The sequence below is a fragment of the Salmo trutta genome, chromosome 34 (genome assembly GCF_901001165.1).
Source record: "Salmo trutta chromosome 34, fSalTru1.1, whole genome shotgun sequence".
Classification (NCBI taxonomy): Eukaryota; Metazoa; Chordata; class Actinopteri; order Salmoniformes; family Salmonidae; genus Salmo; species Salmo trutta.
The window spans coordinates 23,046,585-23,064,796 of NC_042990.1; the positions used below are offsets into that span (position 1 = coordinate 23,046,585).

General features: G+C 44.7%; 2 protein-coding genes across 2 annotated transcripts; one reads left to right on the forward strand and one right to left on the reverse strand.

The window, feature by feature from the left end:
* Positions 1-336: 336 nt before the first annotated feature.
* Positions 337-9,631, reverse strand: nsun2 (NOP2/Sun RNA methyltransferase 2). Its single transcript, XM_029732272.1, has 19 exons — positions 9,392-9,631; positions 8,790-8,947; positions 7,609-7,713; positions 7,422-7,527; positions 7,225-7,296; positions 6,975-7,059; positions 6,391-6,586; positions 5,821-5,895; positions 5,613-5,743; positions 5,443-5,516; positions 5,081-5,211; positions 4,707-4,803; positions 4,396-4,571; positions 4,241-4,333; positions 3,934-4,069; positions 3,163-3,243; positions 1,711-1,849; positions 1,555-1,594; positions 337-1,264 (listed from the first exon to the last, which is right to left on the reverse strand). Exons 1-19 carry the CDS (start codon positions 9,470-9,472, stop codon positions 955-957), a joined length of 2,286 nt encoding a protein of 761 aa, XP_029588132.1. The 5' UTR covers positions 9,473-9,631; the 3' UTR covers positions 337-954.
* Positions 9,632-10,098: 467 nt separating this feature from the next.
* Positions 10,099-18,022, forward strand: srd5a1 (steroid-5-alpha-reductase, alpha polypeptide 1 (3-oxo-5 alpha-steroid delta 4-dehydrogenase alpha 1)). The gene is made up of 5 exons (XM_029732273.1): positions 10,099-10,549; positions 10,864-11,030; positions 11,263-11,364; positions 15,747-15,897; positions 16,024-18,022. The coding sequence occupies exons 1-5, from the start codon at positions 10,239-10,241 to the stop codon at positions 16,088-16,090; spliced, it is 798 nt and encodes a 265-aa protein (XP_029588133.1). The 5' UTR covers positions 10,099-10,238; the 3' UTR covers positions 16,091-18,022.
* The last annotated feature ends 190 nt before the right edge of the window (positions 18,023-18,212 follow it).

An 18,212-nucleotide genomic window follows, 5' to 3' on the forward strand; every position in this document is an offset into this window, starting at 1 on the left:
TCTCATACTGCACCTTTTCAGTCTCCCTCTAGCACAGGGGTGTCAAACTCATTCCACCGATGCCCTGGTGTCTGCTGGTTTTTCCCTTTCAATTAAAAGACCGAAACAACCAGGTGAGGGGAGTTCCTAACTAATCAGTGACAATCAATCTTTTCCTCTCTTCCAGCTGCAGTCAGAGGTGAGGGGGCTGCATGGTGTGTGTGTGTATGGTTGTGTGATATGACGCAGTTAAGTCATCATGGCAACCACCTACATGTGTACGTGTGCGAGTTTGAACGTGTGTGTGTGAAGCAGAGTTGGGGTTGAGATTCTATTTCAATGCACTTCAACAGAGACTTTATATGAATTTAATACTTTTAATCAATTCCACCTTTCTTCTTACTTACAATGATAAAAAATGAAATGGCCATTAAGAGAAACCTTCAAACATGCACAATAAGAAAAAAAACAACACTCTCTCCATGTTTTGCCAGTGGAGTTGAGTTTTGATCAAATAAAACCGGCAATAGAAAATAAAAGTCACTAAAGCATTGAAGCACACCAAGTCAGGGGGAGCATGGAAGAGTCCACATGCCCTGTCTGGGAGGGATGGCCATTCTGCTATGGCAGTGGTTTCGAAGTACTACTGAGCTACCCAACACCCCTTCTCTCTCACGTTTGGTCTAGCTCTAGTCTGGCCAGCATTGCTCAACCTAATACAGCACCTCTTCCTCCCTCCTCCGTGTATCTTACTAGTCTAAAGTGGCTTCTCAACTCCTCTCCTCCATCTGCAAAAACATGGGTGACAACATTATGGTGGATGATCAACATCAGTGCAGCCAGAGAGAGGAAAACTTGTTAAGACTATTGAGATACACATTTCTTTCTACTCCTCTCAGGTACTGGTCAAACTCTCCCCTCCCTCTCATCTCATCTCAGGTGCTGGTCAAAATCTCCCCTCCCTCTCATCTCCTCTCAGGGGCTGGTCAAAATCTCCCCTCCTCCCTCCCTCTCATCTCCTTTCAGGTGCTCGTCACCTTGATTTTCACCTCTCAACTCCTGTTTTGTGCTGACATCTTTATTCCCATTCTCTGTCTCCCCCTCTTTCACCTCATCCTTCACCTCCTCTTCCTCCCTGGGTCCCTGCCCCTGTTTTTCTCTGAATACCTCGACCCCCAGCATGCGGAGGTAGTGGAACCTCTCGTTGCGGGGCACGAAGGCTCTGATGGAGGTCTTGCCTCTCCAGCCACACAGCTCTATAGGACACTGAGGACCATCAGGGTTACTGAGGAAAGAGGGAGAGGACGGTAAGGGAGAGGGTAGAGGACGGTAAGGGAGAGGGAGGGTAGAGGGAGAAGACGGTAAGGGAGAGGGGGGGTAGAGGACAGTAAGGGAGAGGGGGGGGGGTAGAGGACGGTAAGGGAGAGGGGGGGTAGAGGACGGTAAGGGAGAGGGGGGGGGTAGAGGGAGAGGACGGTGAGGGAGAGATGGGGGGATAGAGGGAGATCAAGGTGAATTCCCTGATAACAGATAATATAACATACACACAGACAGGCAAACAAAATGAACACTTACCTATTGTCAGGCTGGTACTTTAACACAATGCTGCCCATTCCTGTGGAAACACAGAGGAGGAAAACATGAAGCACTACTAGTAATACAGACATGAATGGGCCAACACCCAACATGGCCTTAGACACAGATCATTGCTTTCCAGTTGAGAACACACACCTATCTTCTTGGCCTGTTGGTGAGCATCTTCCTCCAGTTTGCTGAGGTACGGGTTCTCCTGAGTCAGTAGAATCTTGATGTCCTCAACACTCACTGTAATCATCCTGGAGCGGATGTAGGGAAACAGAGTATATATACCCTGGAGGAGGAGAGAGGAATGAGGAGAGGAGAATGAGGAGAGGAGAGCAGAATGAGGAGAGGAGAATGAGAGAGGAAAGCAGAATGAGGAGAGCGGAATGAGGAGAGGAGAGCAGAATGAGGAGAGGAGAGCAGAATGAGGAGAGGAGAATGAGAGAGGAGAGCGGAATGAGGAGAGGAGAATGAGAGAGGAGAGCAGAATGAGGAGAGCGGAATGAGGAGAGGAGAGCAGAATGAGGAGAGGAGAGCAGAATGAGGAGAGGAGAATGAGAGAGGAGAGCAGAATGAGGAGAGCGGAATGAGGAGAGGAGAGCAGAATGAGGAGAGGAGAATGAGAGAGGAGAGCAGAATGAGGAGAGCGGAATGAGGAGAGGAGAGCAGAATGAGGAGAGCGGAATGAGGAGAGGAGAGCAGAATGAGGAGAGGAGAATGAGAGAGGAGAGCAGAATGAGGAGAGCGGAATGAGGAGAGGAGAGCGGAATGAGGAGAGCGGAATGAGGAGAGGAGAGCGGAACGAGGAGAGCAGAATGAGGAGAGGAGAGCGGAATGAGGAGAGGAGAATGAGGAGAGGAGAGCAAAATGAGGAGAGCAGAATGAGGAGAGGAGAGCAGAATGAGGAGAGGAGAGCAGAATGAGGAGAGGAGAGCAGAATGAGGAGAGGAGAATGAGAGAGGAGAGCAGAATGAGGAGAGCAGAATGAGGAGAGGAGAGCAGAATGAGAGAGCAGAATGAGGAGAGGAGAGCAGAATGAGAGAGGAGAATGAGAGAGGAGAGCAGAATGAGAGAGGAGAGCAGAATGAGGAGAGCAGAATGAGGAGAGGAGAATGAGAGAGGAGAGCGGAATGAGGAGAGGAGAGCGGAATGAGGAGAAGAGAATGAGAGAGGAGAGCAGATTGAGGAGAGCGCAATGAGGAGAGGAGAGCGGAACGAGGAGAGCAGAATGAGGAGAGGAGAGCGGAACGAGGAGAGCAGAATGAGGAGAGGAGAATGAGGAGAGGAGAATGAGAGAGGAGAGCAGAATGAGGAGAGCGGAATGAGGAGAGGAGAGCAGAATGAGGAGAGGAGAGCAGAATGAGGAGAGCAGAATGAGGAGAGGAGAGCAGAATGAGGAGAGGAGAATGAGGAGAGCAGAATGAGGAGAGGAGAGCAGAATGAGGAGAGGAGAGCAGAATGAGGAGAGGAGAATGAGGAGAGGAGAGCAGAATGAGGAGAGGAGAATGAGAGAGGAGAGCAGAATGAGGAGAGCGGAATGAGGAGAGGAGAGCAGAATGAGGAGAGCAAGGAATTAATGTGCGTGTTTGTGCATGCACCTACTTCCTGGGCGAGTCTGAAGGCACAGCCAAACTCCTCCCCGTCGCTGTTGCGAGACCACACCTTCACCCCTGTGTTGATCACCTGCAAAACACACAAAATAATGAAATCATTACACTTTAGAATGACTGTTTCAGCAACATATTTACAATTGCTTCTCATTTCAACGTTGTTATTGTTGTTTTCAATAATAGTGATAACAGTTTCTCGATTTCTTAAGTTATGCAAATATTTGTTTATTAGGTCAAATTGCTCCACTTAGGAGATGGCCATTTGAAATAAACCATTGCTTCTAAGAAAACGAAATACTTTCTCCCATCATTGAGCCAGAACCCTGTTTAGTATGCTGCTTGTATGTCAGTATGTGTGCAGTTCTGGGAACCGACTGGTGATGGACTCAGCCTGTCTGTTACTACTGCTTACCTGGAGGCTGAACCTGGGTCAGGTCTAAACATCACATTACCAGAAAGGAGGGGGGAGATACATAGGGAGAGGAGGGGGAAAAGGAAAGGGCGAAAGGAGGGGAGAAGAAATAGACAAAGAGCGGAATGGGGGAGGGAGGGGGGGTCTCTGTCTGCTTGGATGCACACACACGGCCACCTGTGCAGGAGCTGTGTGTACTAGGGGGATTTGGGATGAAAAGGGTCCCATCTGTTAACTGGGCTCCCCTTGATGGGCTGGCAGTGACACACACAGTTGTTGTTAGGCAGGGCGCCACATTGTTCCTTAGAGAACATACAGGTCTCTCTCACACACACACACACACCTTCCTACCTTCATTCGCTCACTGTTGTTGAGCATGACGTTGCGTAGCTCCTTAGAGACCATGTACAGATGTCTCTTCTTCCCCTCGTGGGTTCTGGTCAGAACGTTTATCTTGGGGAAGTCTGGAGACAGGTCATAGAAGGACCTGCAAAACACACATTAATGGAATAGATCAATAACCAGGGATCAATCAAAACATGTAAAGGTAATACCATCTATGCTTGGTCAAAACATTGTCCCCTCTGTACAGATAACGCTGATATCGAGCAGCTGCTTACATAGGCTACACAATCCACCAGACACCAAACACACTCACTCTATCGGTGGGAAGACAGGGTCATCTTCAGTGAGGAAGACAAAGGGGTCTTCTTTAAAACCATGCCTCTTCATCTTTTTATTGGGAGGAGGCCTGGAACACAGAACAGAGTCAGAATACACACACACTCTTCCCTCCCACCCCTCTCAACTTACCCACACACGTTGGGTTCCTTGATCTGATCGCCTGCCTCTGGCTCTTTGGGCGAGTCCTCTCCTGCCTCCTTCCCTCCATCTCTCTCTCCATCCTCCAAGGGCGTCTCAGGAAGAGGGGTGCCCACCGGAGAGTCCTCTGGCTGGGGCACGGAGCTGGATGACTGCTCCTTCTTCAACTGGAGAAAGATGGATCATAGTTCACTTTAACGGGAACTTCTCTCTGGTATATGAGCTACCGGATGGAGTTGCATTCCATCTGAGATGTGGGCTTATCCGTGAGTGTGTGGCCGTGCATGTACATGTGTGTGTACCTTGGGGAATGTTCTGTTCCAGGGCATGGGGGCTTTCTTGACCAGGACAGCTACAAAGAAGCCTCCCGTGTTCTGGTGATGGGGCAGGATCCTCATACTGAATACACACATACGTATACACAGTATATACAAATATTAATTAGAGGCAACAGCACTCTCTGCTGGTAGAAATCAAATCAACACAAACCAGCAACACTTCACAGGGATTTGAAAGTCTGTCCAGCTTTTATTTTTCATCTCATTAGGATTAGGTATGCAGCTGTGTGCACAGGTGTAGCAAATACATATACATGATTGTCATGACTGACATTTTAGGCATATTCTAACCAAATAAAGTGTGGCCTGTGTGTTTGTGTGCACGCAGGTGAGTGTACCATCTCTCCAACTTCATGTTGGCCAGTTTCTCTGTGTCGGTGGGAGGGAACATGGTGGGTCTGATCTGTGTGTGTCGGTTGGCTGGCACCTCGGACCAGTCCTTATACCACTGACCCTCCTTAGTCATCAACTAGAGATGGAAGGAAAGATGGTGAGAGAGATTAAGTGTGTGTGAGAGGTAGCGGTTGGAAGGAGAGGATGGGATGGGAGAGAGCGCAAAAGACTCAGTTATAAAACGGCTCAATCTGTAGTCAAACTGACATGGTGGTGGAAGATCTCGACTATTGTAGTGGCTAGACTGTCAGGCCTATCAAATACCTCTAGTAGTAGCTAGCAGTCATGTGTTCCAACAGTTATATACCTTCCATTTGGTGACTCCAGGCATCCATTTTAACCCTGGCAGATCAACTGACGCATCTGCTAATTCTAACGCACCTGGAGATAGACAAAGAGGGAGACAGAGGCAGTTATCACCTGTGTGTGTGTGTGTGTGTGTGACACTGTATTTGTGTGTGTGTGCATCCGTGTTACCTTCACTCTTCTCCAGTAGCGTTGCTATGACAGCTTCGTCCTCTATAGGGTTGAGTGAACAGGTAGAGTAGACCATCCTCCCTCCTACAGCTAGCTGCTCCACACCACGCACTGCTATACGGATCTGGAGACTGGAGACACACACAGGTTATCACACACACACATACATACAGGCACACACACACCTGCTCTTTCTCTCTCTCCTCACCCATGGAGATGCAGGCTGTTACTGGTGGTCCATTTCTTCCACACATCAATGTTCTTCCTCATGGTGCCATCTCCACTGTAGAAACACACACAGAATACTTTACTTTTTAGGAACACACTTAAAAATTAGGGAAAAAAAACAAAATAGGAGTTTGTCAGCTTCCCTGGATCGTCTAACTACACATCAGCCTTCCCGGACAGACTATCCAACAATGTGGTTACAGGAGATCGCTCTCTCTCCAGTCTCATTCTCTTCCCGGACAGACTATCCAACAATGTGGTTACAGGAGATCGCTCTCTCTCCAGTCTCATTCTTGTGGTCACATTTGCTTCCCCTACTAAAAACAAAACAAGCAGTAGCCTACCCAGTGCAGCAACCAATCATAAATTAGACAGAAGAGCCAATCATAAGACACAGGGTAGAACCATGAGGTTGATATCTCTCCATATATCTGACTGTCTACACATCATGTCTAGTCCTTTACCCCCCACCTTTCTCCCCTACTTCTCTCAATCGCTATTTACTTCCTTCTCTCAGCTAAACAGGTAACCAGGTTAACTCTTTGTTCACCTGCAGGGGACGTCGCAGAGGACGCGGTCGTAGAACAGTGTGCCCTTCTGTCCGTTCTCCGTGTCTATCTGTAGTCTGGGGATGCAGGAGGCATCATGGTTCACCACCATGATACAGGGGCTGTTCAGTCTCTTAGCCTGGTGCACCAGCAGGTAACAACGCTTGTTGTCCACGTCATTGGCTATCACAAAGCCCTCTGAAGGGGGAAGAGAGAGAGAAAGAGAGGGGGGGAGATGAGGATGCTCAGGATTACAATGTTTTGTTACATTGTTTCACATTTTAGTCATTTTAGTCATTTAGCAGACGCTCTTATCCAGAGAGACTTACAGGAGCAATTAGGGTTAAGTGCCTTGCTCAAGGGCACAGACAGATTTTTCTCCTAGTCTGCTCGGGGATTCGAACCAGCAATGTTTTGGTTACTGTCCCAACTTTCTTAAACGCCATCTTTTCTGTCACAAAGTAACAGAAAAGATGCATTCAGCAACTTACCGCCTTTTCCATTGGGCCACAATTCAGATACTCCAATGCATCAGGTGTGTGTTGTTACATTTTTCTATTGATTTGATTCTGTGCATGCGGATTACCTGGGAAGGGTACGTCCATATCAGAATGGAGCATCTCAATCAACTGGGCCGTCTTAGATCCAGGAGCAGCACACAAGTCCAGAATCTACCCACAGAAATACACAGTTAGACTATACATGTTCCAAGGTTTAGGGTCTAGGGACAGAACCTACCCACAGAAACAGTTACACTATAATGTTCCCAGATTTAGGGCCTAGGGACAGAAATGGGAGCAGGTCTTAGCCAGAAAGGCATCCAGTGTGTCGTTTACCTTGTGGTGGGGCTCAATCTTCATCAGCAGAGGAGGGATCATACTAACAGCCTCCTGTCTGCTGATGTTACCCTGTAGAGACCAACGTAGAGAAAGAAACATCACAGTACATAAGGCAGCCATACAGCTAAGAAACCAGAGATCCTCTTAAATTACTTTCTAATTCTTAAATAACACTCAAGACTGGTCTTCCTCACCGACTCGGTCTCGCTGACCAGGAACTGATGGAACTTCTCCAGGAGAGGAGACTTCCTCAGGATCTTCCTGCTCATGTTGGTGTGCCACGCTAGCTCATCTGGGTACCTACACACACACACACAATTACAGCAGATGACCCTTTGTGAGTGAGTGTGTGTGTGTGTGTGTGTGTGTGTGTGTACGTACCAGCTCAGAGGCTGAGGAGCCTCTATCTTCTGCCCGTCGATCTCTACCTCCTGGATCTCCTTGAAGTACTTGTTCTTCAGACAGTGGAGGATCTCCTTGGCATGGCTACATCAAATCAAAGTTTATTTGTCACGTGCGCCGAATACAACAGGTGTAGACCTTACAGTGAAATGCTTACTTACAGGCCCTAACCAACATTGCGATTTTTAAGTAAAAAATAGGTATTAGGTGAACAATAGATAGGTAATCAAATATAAAAACAACAGTAAAAAGACAGTGAAAAATAACAGTAGCGAGGCATTATACAGTAGAGAGGCTATATACAGGTACCGGTTAGTCTGGCTAATTGAGGTAGTATGTACATGTAGGTATGGTTAAAGTGACTATGCATATATGATGAACAGAGAGTAGCAGTAGTGTAAAAGGGGGGTTGGCGGGTGGTGGGAAACAATGCAGACCCGGCCAGGTCTCTGACCTCCTCTGGCATCTGCAAACTTAATGGTGGTGTTGGAGTTGTGCCTGGCCACGCAGTCGTGGGTGAACAGGGAGTACAGGAGGGGACTGAGCACGCACCCGAGGGGCTCCAGTGTTGAGGATCAGCGTGGCGGATGTGTTGCTACCTACCCTCAACACCTGGGGGCGGCCCGTCAGGAAGTACATGGGGACAACCCAATGGACAATCCTTTTTAATACACTTACAGGTTTAACAGAGTGGTGTTCTGGAAAGCAATCTTCATAAGTATGAATCCTGACGTAGAGCAAGCATAGCCTGGTCCTAGACCTGTGTCTGCTGCCTCGCTAACCCCCTATGGTCATTGTCATGTCAAATTATCATGATCACAAACAAATCTGGGACCAGGCTAAAACAAGAGTGGGAGTGTATAAATCATCATCCCTTTACAAAAACATATACAGTGGTCAATTCCAACTAACAGTTTGTCACCTCACGTACAGGGTGAGAAAGACCACTTCCATCTGTGCCATAGAGGATCCAGAGTCCATGGATGTATTTATTAGCGCACACTGTAACAAACCGTTTCTCAACAGAAAACATCTGGCAAACAAGAGTTTCTATTGGACAAATGTAGATAGGTCCCACCATGTTCGGTATTGTTTACTTCCTAGTGAATACACCCCTGACCACTTGGCAGAGGTCTAGCTTAGTAGCTTCCCTTCTGTACCTCTTGTATCCAGTGATGCGGATGGTGGCGGGCAGCGGTTCTCTCATAGCCTCCATGAACTGGTCAAACTCCCCCTCAGGCACCAGGCCCAGCTCCCGGTAGTATGCCTCAAACAGCTTGTTCTCCTTGATGATGTCAGCGTAGCCTGCACCCCAACCCTACAGGACAGAGATATGATAGGAGAGGGAAGACGCCAGGCGACAGGGGGAGGAGAGCAGATGAGGGGGGAACCGAAGAGGAGACATGGGAGGAGAGGAATGGATGTGGGTTTTCTGAATTGCAGCCTCAGATGGATCGATATTGATAGAGTTTACTATCATAGTACAATAGCTATAACCTGGTCCCAGATCGTTTTTTACTGTATAGCCAACTCATAGACATGCCAGCACAAACATCTGGGACCAAGATAAAATAGCTAGCTACACATAGCTATGTCAACAAGTCATTATAAGCAATGAGTTGTGCAGTAGTAATCAAATCAATGTTGCTGGGAAGAAATTAAATCTCTTTGACTCGGCATACAGTAATTTGAGGTGACCTAGGCAAGTTAGCTGCAGTACGCTAAATTAGCCGGCTAGCTATGAAGAGCTATCAAAACTTACAGCATTGTCCCGGTTATCCCTTCCACCAGGCTTGCTATTATTTTGATGCTCCTTCTTTCTCAGTCGACTTCTCTTCCCCATTTTGGAAACACACACCACTCGAAATATGAACCTGCGAAGCAACGTTCTGATGTAGCTAAATGTATTTTACTAACAGGGTGGTTGAAACGCGAATGGTACTGCACTCGTGTTCTGTTTCATCCTCTGACGCACAAATGTGAGACAGGACCCCAGTTTATGGGTGGCGATGTATCAGCCTAAGAAATAGAAAATATCAGCGCAACATTTTGGCCAACTAAAACCTAAAACACACTCAAATATGTTTTCGTTTTGGAGATAGTCAGACAGTAACAAATGATGTGTTTTTGTGTGTGCACTAATACCCCTTCCTCCAAACAATGTCTGATCAGCGATAAAGTCCTTGGCTTATTCCTCGCCAGTTAAGGAAACAAGGGGCAATGGCTATATAATTTGTTTGTTTTTTTAAAACGGCAGTTTGCATAAATATGTAATGGAATTAATCTAAAATGACTAATTTCATATTTTTACCAGTGTGGTGGTTTCGCCTGAACACACCTTGTAGTTGAATAACATTGTATCCATTTTCAATTGGCTAGATAATGACGATGCAAAACAAAGTGACTCGATTGGTTCATTAGGAGTCATGCTCCTTTATTTATCCTTATGATTGGACGATGGAACTGAGCAGACCAGTGAGATGATCGCAGTACGCATCCTTGTGCAAGTGACATATGTGTTCATTATTGCCTTGGATACATTCACTTTATTTACATTGTTTTGAATATAAGTGTAATTTCTTAAACTATTTGCAGCTTATCTGGTAAAGATGGACAGTATTCTTTCAAAGCTTTTCGCCTCCGAGACAGAAGAGTTGTATGTTTTGGACTGCCTGGCATACTTCATGATTTTCATGGCTGCTTGTACCTTCATAACTTTACTCTTTGAGAATGTCCCCTATGGCAGATACGCAACAAGCAGATATGGATTCCCCGTCAACGTCAAATTCGCCTGGTTCGTGCAGGAACTACCTGCTTTTCTGGTGCCACTGTGCCTTGTGCTGTGGACTTCTGCTGCGAAAACCACTCATCTTCCCAATCAGTTACTGCTGGTCATGTACTTCTGCCACTATGTGCAAAGGTAAGACCCAATGGTTAGAAGATTGTACTTCACATGCATACAAAGTACTGTGTTACTTTGACAAACACTAACTGTCATATCTTCTAGGTCAGTGGTTCTCAAACTTTTTGTTGGTTACTGTACCACCAAGTACATTTTGCTCTGCCCAGAGTACCCCCTCATATGCAATTGCATTCTCAATTGTAATAACAACACATTGCTAAATGATGTGCCAACGTTGTAACTGGAATGCAGTGCATTCCCAGCCATGAGACACATGCATCCTAGACAACAGGTGGTGAAATTATTCATCAGTTGTATTTATTTTCTTCTAGATCTCTCATCTATCCATTTTTAATTCGTGGAGGGAAATCTACACCATTTGCATCGTTCGCCTTGGCCTTTGTGTTCTGCATCTATAATGGCTACATGCAGGTCAGATACCTGAGCCACTATGCAGAATACTCTGCTGATTGGGTTACCAGCCCTTGCTTTATCACAGGTAAGAGACATGGCTGACATGACATACAGCATAGGGTCTGTATTAATGCATAAACCACACATCCACAAATAACAGTTGTCTATTTCTATATGTTCCCATGAATTTCTTCTTGTTCTAGAGTTATCCATGTCATGCTATCCAAAAAATACCTTACATTTCCTCATTTTCACCTCATTGGTTGCCTTATACACACTGTCATTATAAATCAGCTTCCCCATTGGTTGATTTTCAGGCTCTGTGCTGTGGTTGGTGGGTTGGTTGGTGAACCTTCACTCAGACCACATCCTGAGGAACCTACGGAAGCCTGGAGAGACTGGCTACAAGATACCAACAGGTAAGATACCTGCTACCAGAGAGAGATGTAGAGAGACAGGTTTCCCCTGACCAGATGCCATGACCGTTTTGGACAGCATGCTGTAACATTTTCACATCAGTTCTCTCACGGCCTTCTGAACACATTGTAAATAATGGCTGTAAAATGTGTCTATGCTAGCAACAACCATAGTAGCACACTGATGTTCAAGTAGAGGTCAGTGTTGCTTAAAACAGGGAGTTCACTCTTTCCAGAGGGTGGATCCGGTATTCTATTTTAAATCCAGGGTTACAGAGAGTACAGTGTCACTATGACACAGCAGCAGAGAGGGTTGAAACCATCACCTTGTGCCTGAGGTGAACCGTTCATAACTGATGAACCAGTTGAAACCTGTCCACCCTAAAGCCTTTGTTGAAATGAAGGTTTTTACGGTAGAGAGAAGAATGCAGTAAGTCTAGTCAGACCGTATGAAACATTCTTACATTTTAGTCATTTAAGTGCCTTGCTCAAGGGCACAGACAGATTTTCCACCTAGTCGGATCAGGAATTAGAACCAATTCAGTTACTGGCCCAACGTTTTTAACCGTTAGGCTACCTGCCGCCCTGCAGGCACTCCTGGAATCCAGAGAAACATGATGGTTTTAGAAGAGGAGTGGTGAAGGCAGTGGCTGTACACAGTCTGTGTTCAAGCAGGGGGAGGACTGCAGCCATCTATGGTCTTTAGTGCCGTGTTTATGAATATTTTTTATGCTGCCGTATTTATCAGTCTATGACCTTTACACTCAAAATTGAGATCAACCTTCAGTGACTTAGAAGTGGGTTGAACCCAGAGACTGTGAAAGGATCTGAAATACAATGCTACAGTTTCACTGGAAACTGACCTGAGACCTGAAGAAATTGAAACGGGTAGATTAACGTTTGTCTTTAGCGTTTTTCTTCCTTTTGTAATAATGCCTCTTGAATGCTTTACTTAACTGCAGTTTATAAAATTATATTAGGGATCTCTTTCTCCAATTATCCAACCACAATGATAATTTGAATGGTCTTGATGAAAATAAGTGTGAAATTGTATCAGAGGTGGGTTTTCTGTATTGCAGCCTAGGATAGAGCTCACAATCATAGTACAATGGCTATAACCTGGTCCCAGACCTGTTTGTACTTTATAGCCAACTCCTTGACATTGGAGTTATTTTGCAGACGCTCTTGTACGGGGTGTCTTACAATAGTGTGTGTGCATACATTTGTACTTTTTCGTACTGACAAGCCAGTGAATGATCATAGACGTTGGCAAGACAACAAACATATGGGTCCAAGATAAATTAAATTGATGGGCACTGATATGGAAAATCTATATTGAAAATCCGTTGCATTTTATCAAACATATCTGTTTGAATGAATAACATTGCAACTGTGTGGATTTATCTTCCAAGGCTTTGAAGTTCAGATAACTGCTTCCTGATTTTCCCATGGGCCAGGTGTGAATGTTCTGGGGGCCTAAACTAGCTTGAAAACAATGGAAAGCCTGTTGATGGCCCATCAGCAGGCTGTTAAGTATGCTAAGTAAATAGCCTGTGAGAAGGTTCTGTGATTGCAGGAACAGTCATGAATTGACTTTTACACAATGGTGTAGGTTAACAGCAAGGATAAACCAATATCACGATATGCCGTGCTCATATCAGTATTAAATTATCAATATTTGTGCTCACCACTAAACATTAGTATTGGGGAAGGAAAAAAAAAGACATACATACATACATACACAGTACCAGTCAAATGTTTGGACACCAACTCATTCAAGGGTTTCTTTAGTTGTTCCATTTTCTACATTGAAAAAATAACACATGGAATCATGTCATAACCAAACAAGTGTTAAACAAATCAAAATATATATTTTAGATTCTTCAAAGTAGCCACCCTTTGCCAGCTTTGCACACTCTTGGCATTCTCTCAACCATCTTCACCTGGAATGCTTTTCCAACAGTTTTGAAGGAGTTCCCACATATGCTGAGCACTTGTTGGTTGCTTTTCCTTCACTCCATGGTCCAAACCATCTCAATTGGGTTGAGGTTGTGTGATTGTGGAGGCCAGGTCATCTGATGCAGTACTCCCATCACTCTCCTTGGTCAAATAGCCCTTACACAGCCTGGAGGTGTGTTGGGTCATTGTCCTGTTTAAAAACAAATGATAGTCCTACTAAGCGCAAACCAAATGGGATGGTGTATCGCTGCAGAATGCTGTGGTAGCCATGATGGTTGTGTTTTGAATTCTAAATAAATCAGTGTCACCAGCAAAGCACCATCACAGCACCACCTCTATGCTTCACGGTGGAACCACACATGCGGAGATCATCCATTCACCTACTCTGCGTCTCAGACACTGAGTTTGGAACCAAAAATCTCAGTTTTGAATGTAGAAAATAGTCAATATAAACTCTGGCATGAGTAGGCGTGTCCACACCTACTCATTCCAGGGTTTTTCTTTATTTTTGCTATTTTCTAAATTGTAGAATAAAAGAAACTATGAAATAACACATGGAATCATGTAGTAAACAAAAAGAGTGATAAACAAATCTAAATCTATTTTATATTTGAGATTCTTCAAAGTGGCCGCCCTTTGCCTTTGGCAGCTTTGCTCATTTATTAACAAGCTTCATGAGGTAGTCACCTGGATTGCATTTCAATTAACAGGTGTGCCTTGTTAAAAGTTAATTTGAGACAATCAGTTATGTTGTGACAAGGTAGGGTTGGTATACATAAGATTGCCCTATTTGGTAAATGACCAAGTCCATATTATGGCAAGAACAGCTCAAATAAGCAAAGAGAAACAACAGTCCATCATTACTTTAAGACATGAAGGTCAGTCAATACGGAACATTAAAAACTTTGAAAGTTTCTTCAAGTGCAGCTGCAAAAACCATCAAGCGATACAATGAAACTGGCTCTCATGAGGACCGCCACAGGAAAGGAAGACCTAGAGTTACCTCTGCTGCAGAGGATAGGTTCATTAGAGTTAACTGCACGTAAGATTGTAGCCCAAATAAATGCCTCAGTTCAAGTAACAGACACATCCCAACATCAACTGTTCAGAGGAGAATGCATGAATCAGGCCTTCATGGTCAAATTGCTGCAAAGAAACCACTACTAATGGACACCAATAATAAGAAGAGACTTGCTTGGGCCAAGAAACATGAGCAATGGACCTTAGACCGGTGGAAATCTGTCCTTTGGTCTGATAAATCCAAATTTGAGATTTTTGGTTCTAATCGCCGTGTCTTTGAGACGCAGAGTAGGTGAACGGATGATCTCCGCATGTGTGGTTCCCACCGTGAAGCATGGAGGAAGTGTGATGGTGCTTTGCTGGTGATAATGTCTGTGATTTATTTAGATGAAGGTACATTTAACCAGCATGGCTACCACAGCATTCTGTAGCATTACGCCATCCCATCTGGTTTGCGCTTAGTGGGACTATCACTTGTTTTTCAACAGGACAATAGCCCAACATCTCCAGGCTGTGTAAGGGCTATTTGACTAAGAAGGAGAGTGATGGAGTGCTGCATCAGATGACCTGGCCTCCAATCACTCGACCTCAACCCAATTGAGATGTTTTGGGATGAGTTGGACCGCAGAGTGAAGGAAAAGTGCTCAGCATATGTGGGCACTCCTTCAAGACTGTTGGAAAAGCATTCCAGGTGAAGCTGGTTGAGAGAATGCCAAGAGTGTGCAAAGCTGTCAAATGCAAAGGGTGGCTACTTTGAAGAATATAAAATATTTTGATTTGCTTAACACTTTTTGGTCACATGATTATTTGTGTTATTTCATAGTTCAGATGTCTTCACCACTATTCTACAATGTAGAACATTTTTTAAATAAAAAAACCCTTGAATGAGTAGGCGTGACCAAACTTTAGACCGGTACTGTGTGTGTATATATCTATATATTTTAAGTCAACTAACTCTGTTAGCTTCCATGAATGTACCGTGTGGCTCCGTTGGTAGAGCTTGGCGCTTGCAACGCCAGGGTTGTGGACTCGATTCCCACTGGGGACCAGTACGAAAAAGTACAAAAATGTATGTACCCACTACTGTAAGTCGGTCTGGATAAGCACATTTGCTAAGACTAAAACCCAGACCTTGGATCAGTGGAATCTTGACTGGCGCAGGTGATAAACATGCGACACAGGCCTGGTTAATCAAATTGCTGTCGTGACTGTTCCTGTGGTTCTACCAAATGATTTACATATACACTAGATGACTGATAGGGGGTGCCATTCATTCTCCTGGGCAGTGTCAATATGGTTGACTGGTGGCTTCAAAGCCTTTCACTGGTCAATACATAGCATCAGCAATCCAGGGTTTATATACTGTTCATCACTGGTTGTACCCTGTCTTATGTTCTCTCCTGTAGGTGGGCTGTTTGAATATGTGTCTGGAGCAAACTTCTTTGGCGAGATAACAGAGTGGGCGGGATTTGCCCTGGCGGCTCATTCTGTCCACAGCGCATCCTTCTCTATCTTCACTCTCATTGTTCTTGCCAGCAGAGCCTTCGCTCACCACAGGTAGGAAACACACACATTCCACAGGCACACAGATGAAGACACACACGGTTTGGGGTGAACTACACCTTTAACACTTGTAATACTATAATAGTGAATTCATGTCCTCCTGTCTTTCCTTCTCTCTAGGTGGTACCTTCAGAAATTCGAAGACTACCCCAAATCCAGGAAGGCGTTGATACCATTTGCATTATAATGATTCACTACAACAATCCAACCTCCAACAGCCCAACGCAACGAGCTGTGACCCTATGCTACATCAGCTGGGGTCTGGTTAGGTTTGTTATTGCTGGTTTGTTTGTGTTTACCTCAAGAGAAAATGTACAAGAATGAACACAATGAGTACTGACAATTCTATTCACTGGGAAGATATGAAGAGTTCTAGAAACCACAACACCACTGACAAGATTATTAGACATTCCCTGATGAAGGCTACAATGCCAAGTAGAGGCAATTTATTACATTTAAAATGTTCCTCCAAGGGTGGCTGGATATATTTTTCACATGGTTGCACCTCATATCACCATCAACTTGGATATGTCCCGCAATGAGATTTACTATAGTATGTGGTGACTATTACTTTTACGATAAGTTCACCGCGGACCAACCAACAGTACCAATCCATCTTACAAGGGTTCAGCTTCATTTCAACACGTCCCCTAACCTCTACCCTTCCCCTAACTCCATGAAGCAGCATGTGCATCTCTCGCCCTCTCTGTTGCGTGCAGGCTGAGATTGTGTGTTTTGATGGTTGGCTCAATCTGTCAGTAGAGCTCTAGTTTTCCCGGTGAGACAACCCAGTGCTAGAAGGACTGAGAATTAACTTACTGTCAACACACAGGAATGCACAGACAGATTTCACTGCTTGTGGAAGAAACTAGCTCTTTGTATATTGGTGCACTCATGTGCGTGTTAGAGTAATCTGTCATGAGCAGTGCTGTAGTCTTCCCCTATGATTTGTAGTGCTAGCAGCACTGAGGATGAACCGAACCAACCCTTCGCCACACACACACTTAGTGAGGCGACCCCAGCCTTAGGGCTGAAAATGAGGTTCTGAACCAAAGAGATACAAATGAGAGAAATGCTCCATTCAGTCAGTAAGGCCACTGGATTAGCCTATCACCCAGAGCTTGTTGCTGCCATAGAGAGAGACCAAAAGAAAGGGAGAATAAAAAGATAGAGTGGGCTAGTGATGGAGGTAGAGAGAGTGGGCTAGTGAGGGAGTGAGCAATACTCAACCAGACATTCTTGCTCTGGGGGTTTTCCTTGACTCTGTCACATGAAGCATGTGAGCAGGGAAGAAAGCAGACATTATGCAAAGAGCGCGTGCACACACACACAGTACAGAAGGTGCTGCCAGTAGGCTCCAGCTTGCCTCATTCCATTACAGAGTTTAATGGGCTGGAAGATGGCTGTGTGTAGGGTTGACTGCAAATGGTGTCTGGAATCGCTCTCTCTTTGCGTGTGTAATGATGAACACCTCTAGTTATGTGTTCCCCGTCTCCTTCCCAGGCCTCTGTCTTCACATGTTTATAGTATAAATCCTGTAAGTGAGTATAGTATATTTCTAATTGGGCAGCAATACTTTTTTTTTACTGAAACATTGGATTCATTTCAATGATATGTCAGGAATGGAATCAAAATGAGTAACTGAATTGGAAATGCTGAACTGCACTGTGGACTCCCTCTCTCTCTGTGTGTGTGTGTGTAGTGTTCTCAAGCTATTACACCCATTGCCCCAAGCAACATATTTGTCTGAGGTAAGAGCTCACCTTGTGAATTCCTTATGGTCTTAGGACAGCATTGCATTTTACTCACACTGAACTGAGCTGTTAGCAAGCAGGTAAATGGGTTGTTGAGCTCCTTAGCTTACCAGGGTCATTCAGGGAGAGACTAGGATCAATGACTTTAAAAAGTCACCCAGCTTGTGGTAAAACATTATCTTTTTTTACCTCTACAAGGACCATGAAGTCATTTAGACATAAGTATCTTCTGATATAAGAGGGATGCTCCAAATGAAACGACCTGTTAATGTAATCAATTAAATGTATTTTTTTTTATTGCCAATCTGTCATGCACAAAGGCTGTCCAACATTTTGCCAGGGTTATTAAAATTTCTCATTACCATGTTGACTGATTACTTATTTCAAATTAACTTTATCTTAGCTGTCTACTCCTATTATGATACTGGGTGCTGGTATTGAATTATTCATAATACATATTTTGCTGTATAAACATGGTCAACATTTTTTCAAATATTTACTTTTAACAGCATTGGGTGGTTTGTAATGAGTCAAATTGTGTGGCAGCTGAGAGCG

Coding starts and splice junctions, on each gene's coding strand:
- nsun2 (XM_029732272.1), bottom strand. CDS start 9,472: ATGGGGAAGAGAAGTCGACTGAGAAAGAAGGAGCATCAAAATAATAGC. Junction 4,070..4,240: donor CCTGTCTTCCCACCGATAGA/GTGAGTGTGTTT, acceptor TGTGTTTTGCAG/GTCCTTCTATGACCTGTCTC. Junction 1,850..3,162: donor CCTTCAGACTCGCCCAGGAA/GTAGGTGCATGC, acceptor CTCCTCCTCCAG/GGTATATATACTCTGTTTCC.
- srd5a1 (XM_029732273.1), top strand. CDS start 10,239: ATGGACAGTATTCTTTCAAAGCTTTTCGCCTCCGAGACAGAAGAGTTG. Junction 11,365..15,746: donor TGGCTACAAGATACCAACAG/GTAAGATACCTG, acceptor TCTCTCCTGTAG/GTGGGCTGTTTGAATATGTG. Junction 15,898..16,023: donor AGAGCCTTCGCTCACCACAG/GTAGGAAACACA, acceptor CCTTCTCTCTAG/GTGGTACCTTCAGAAATTCG.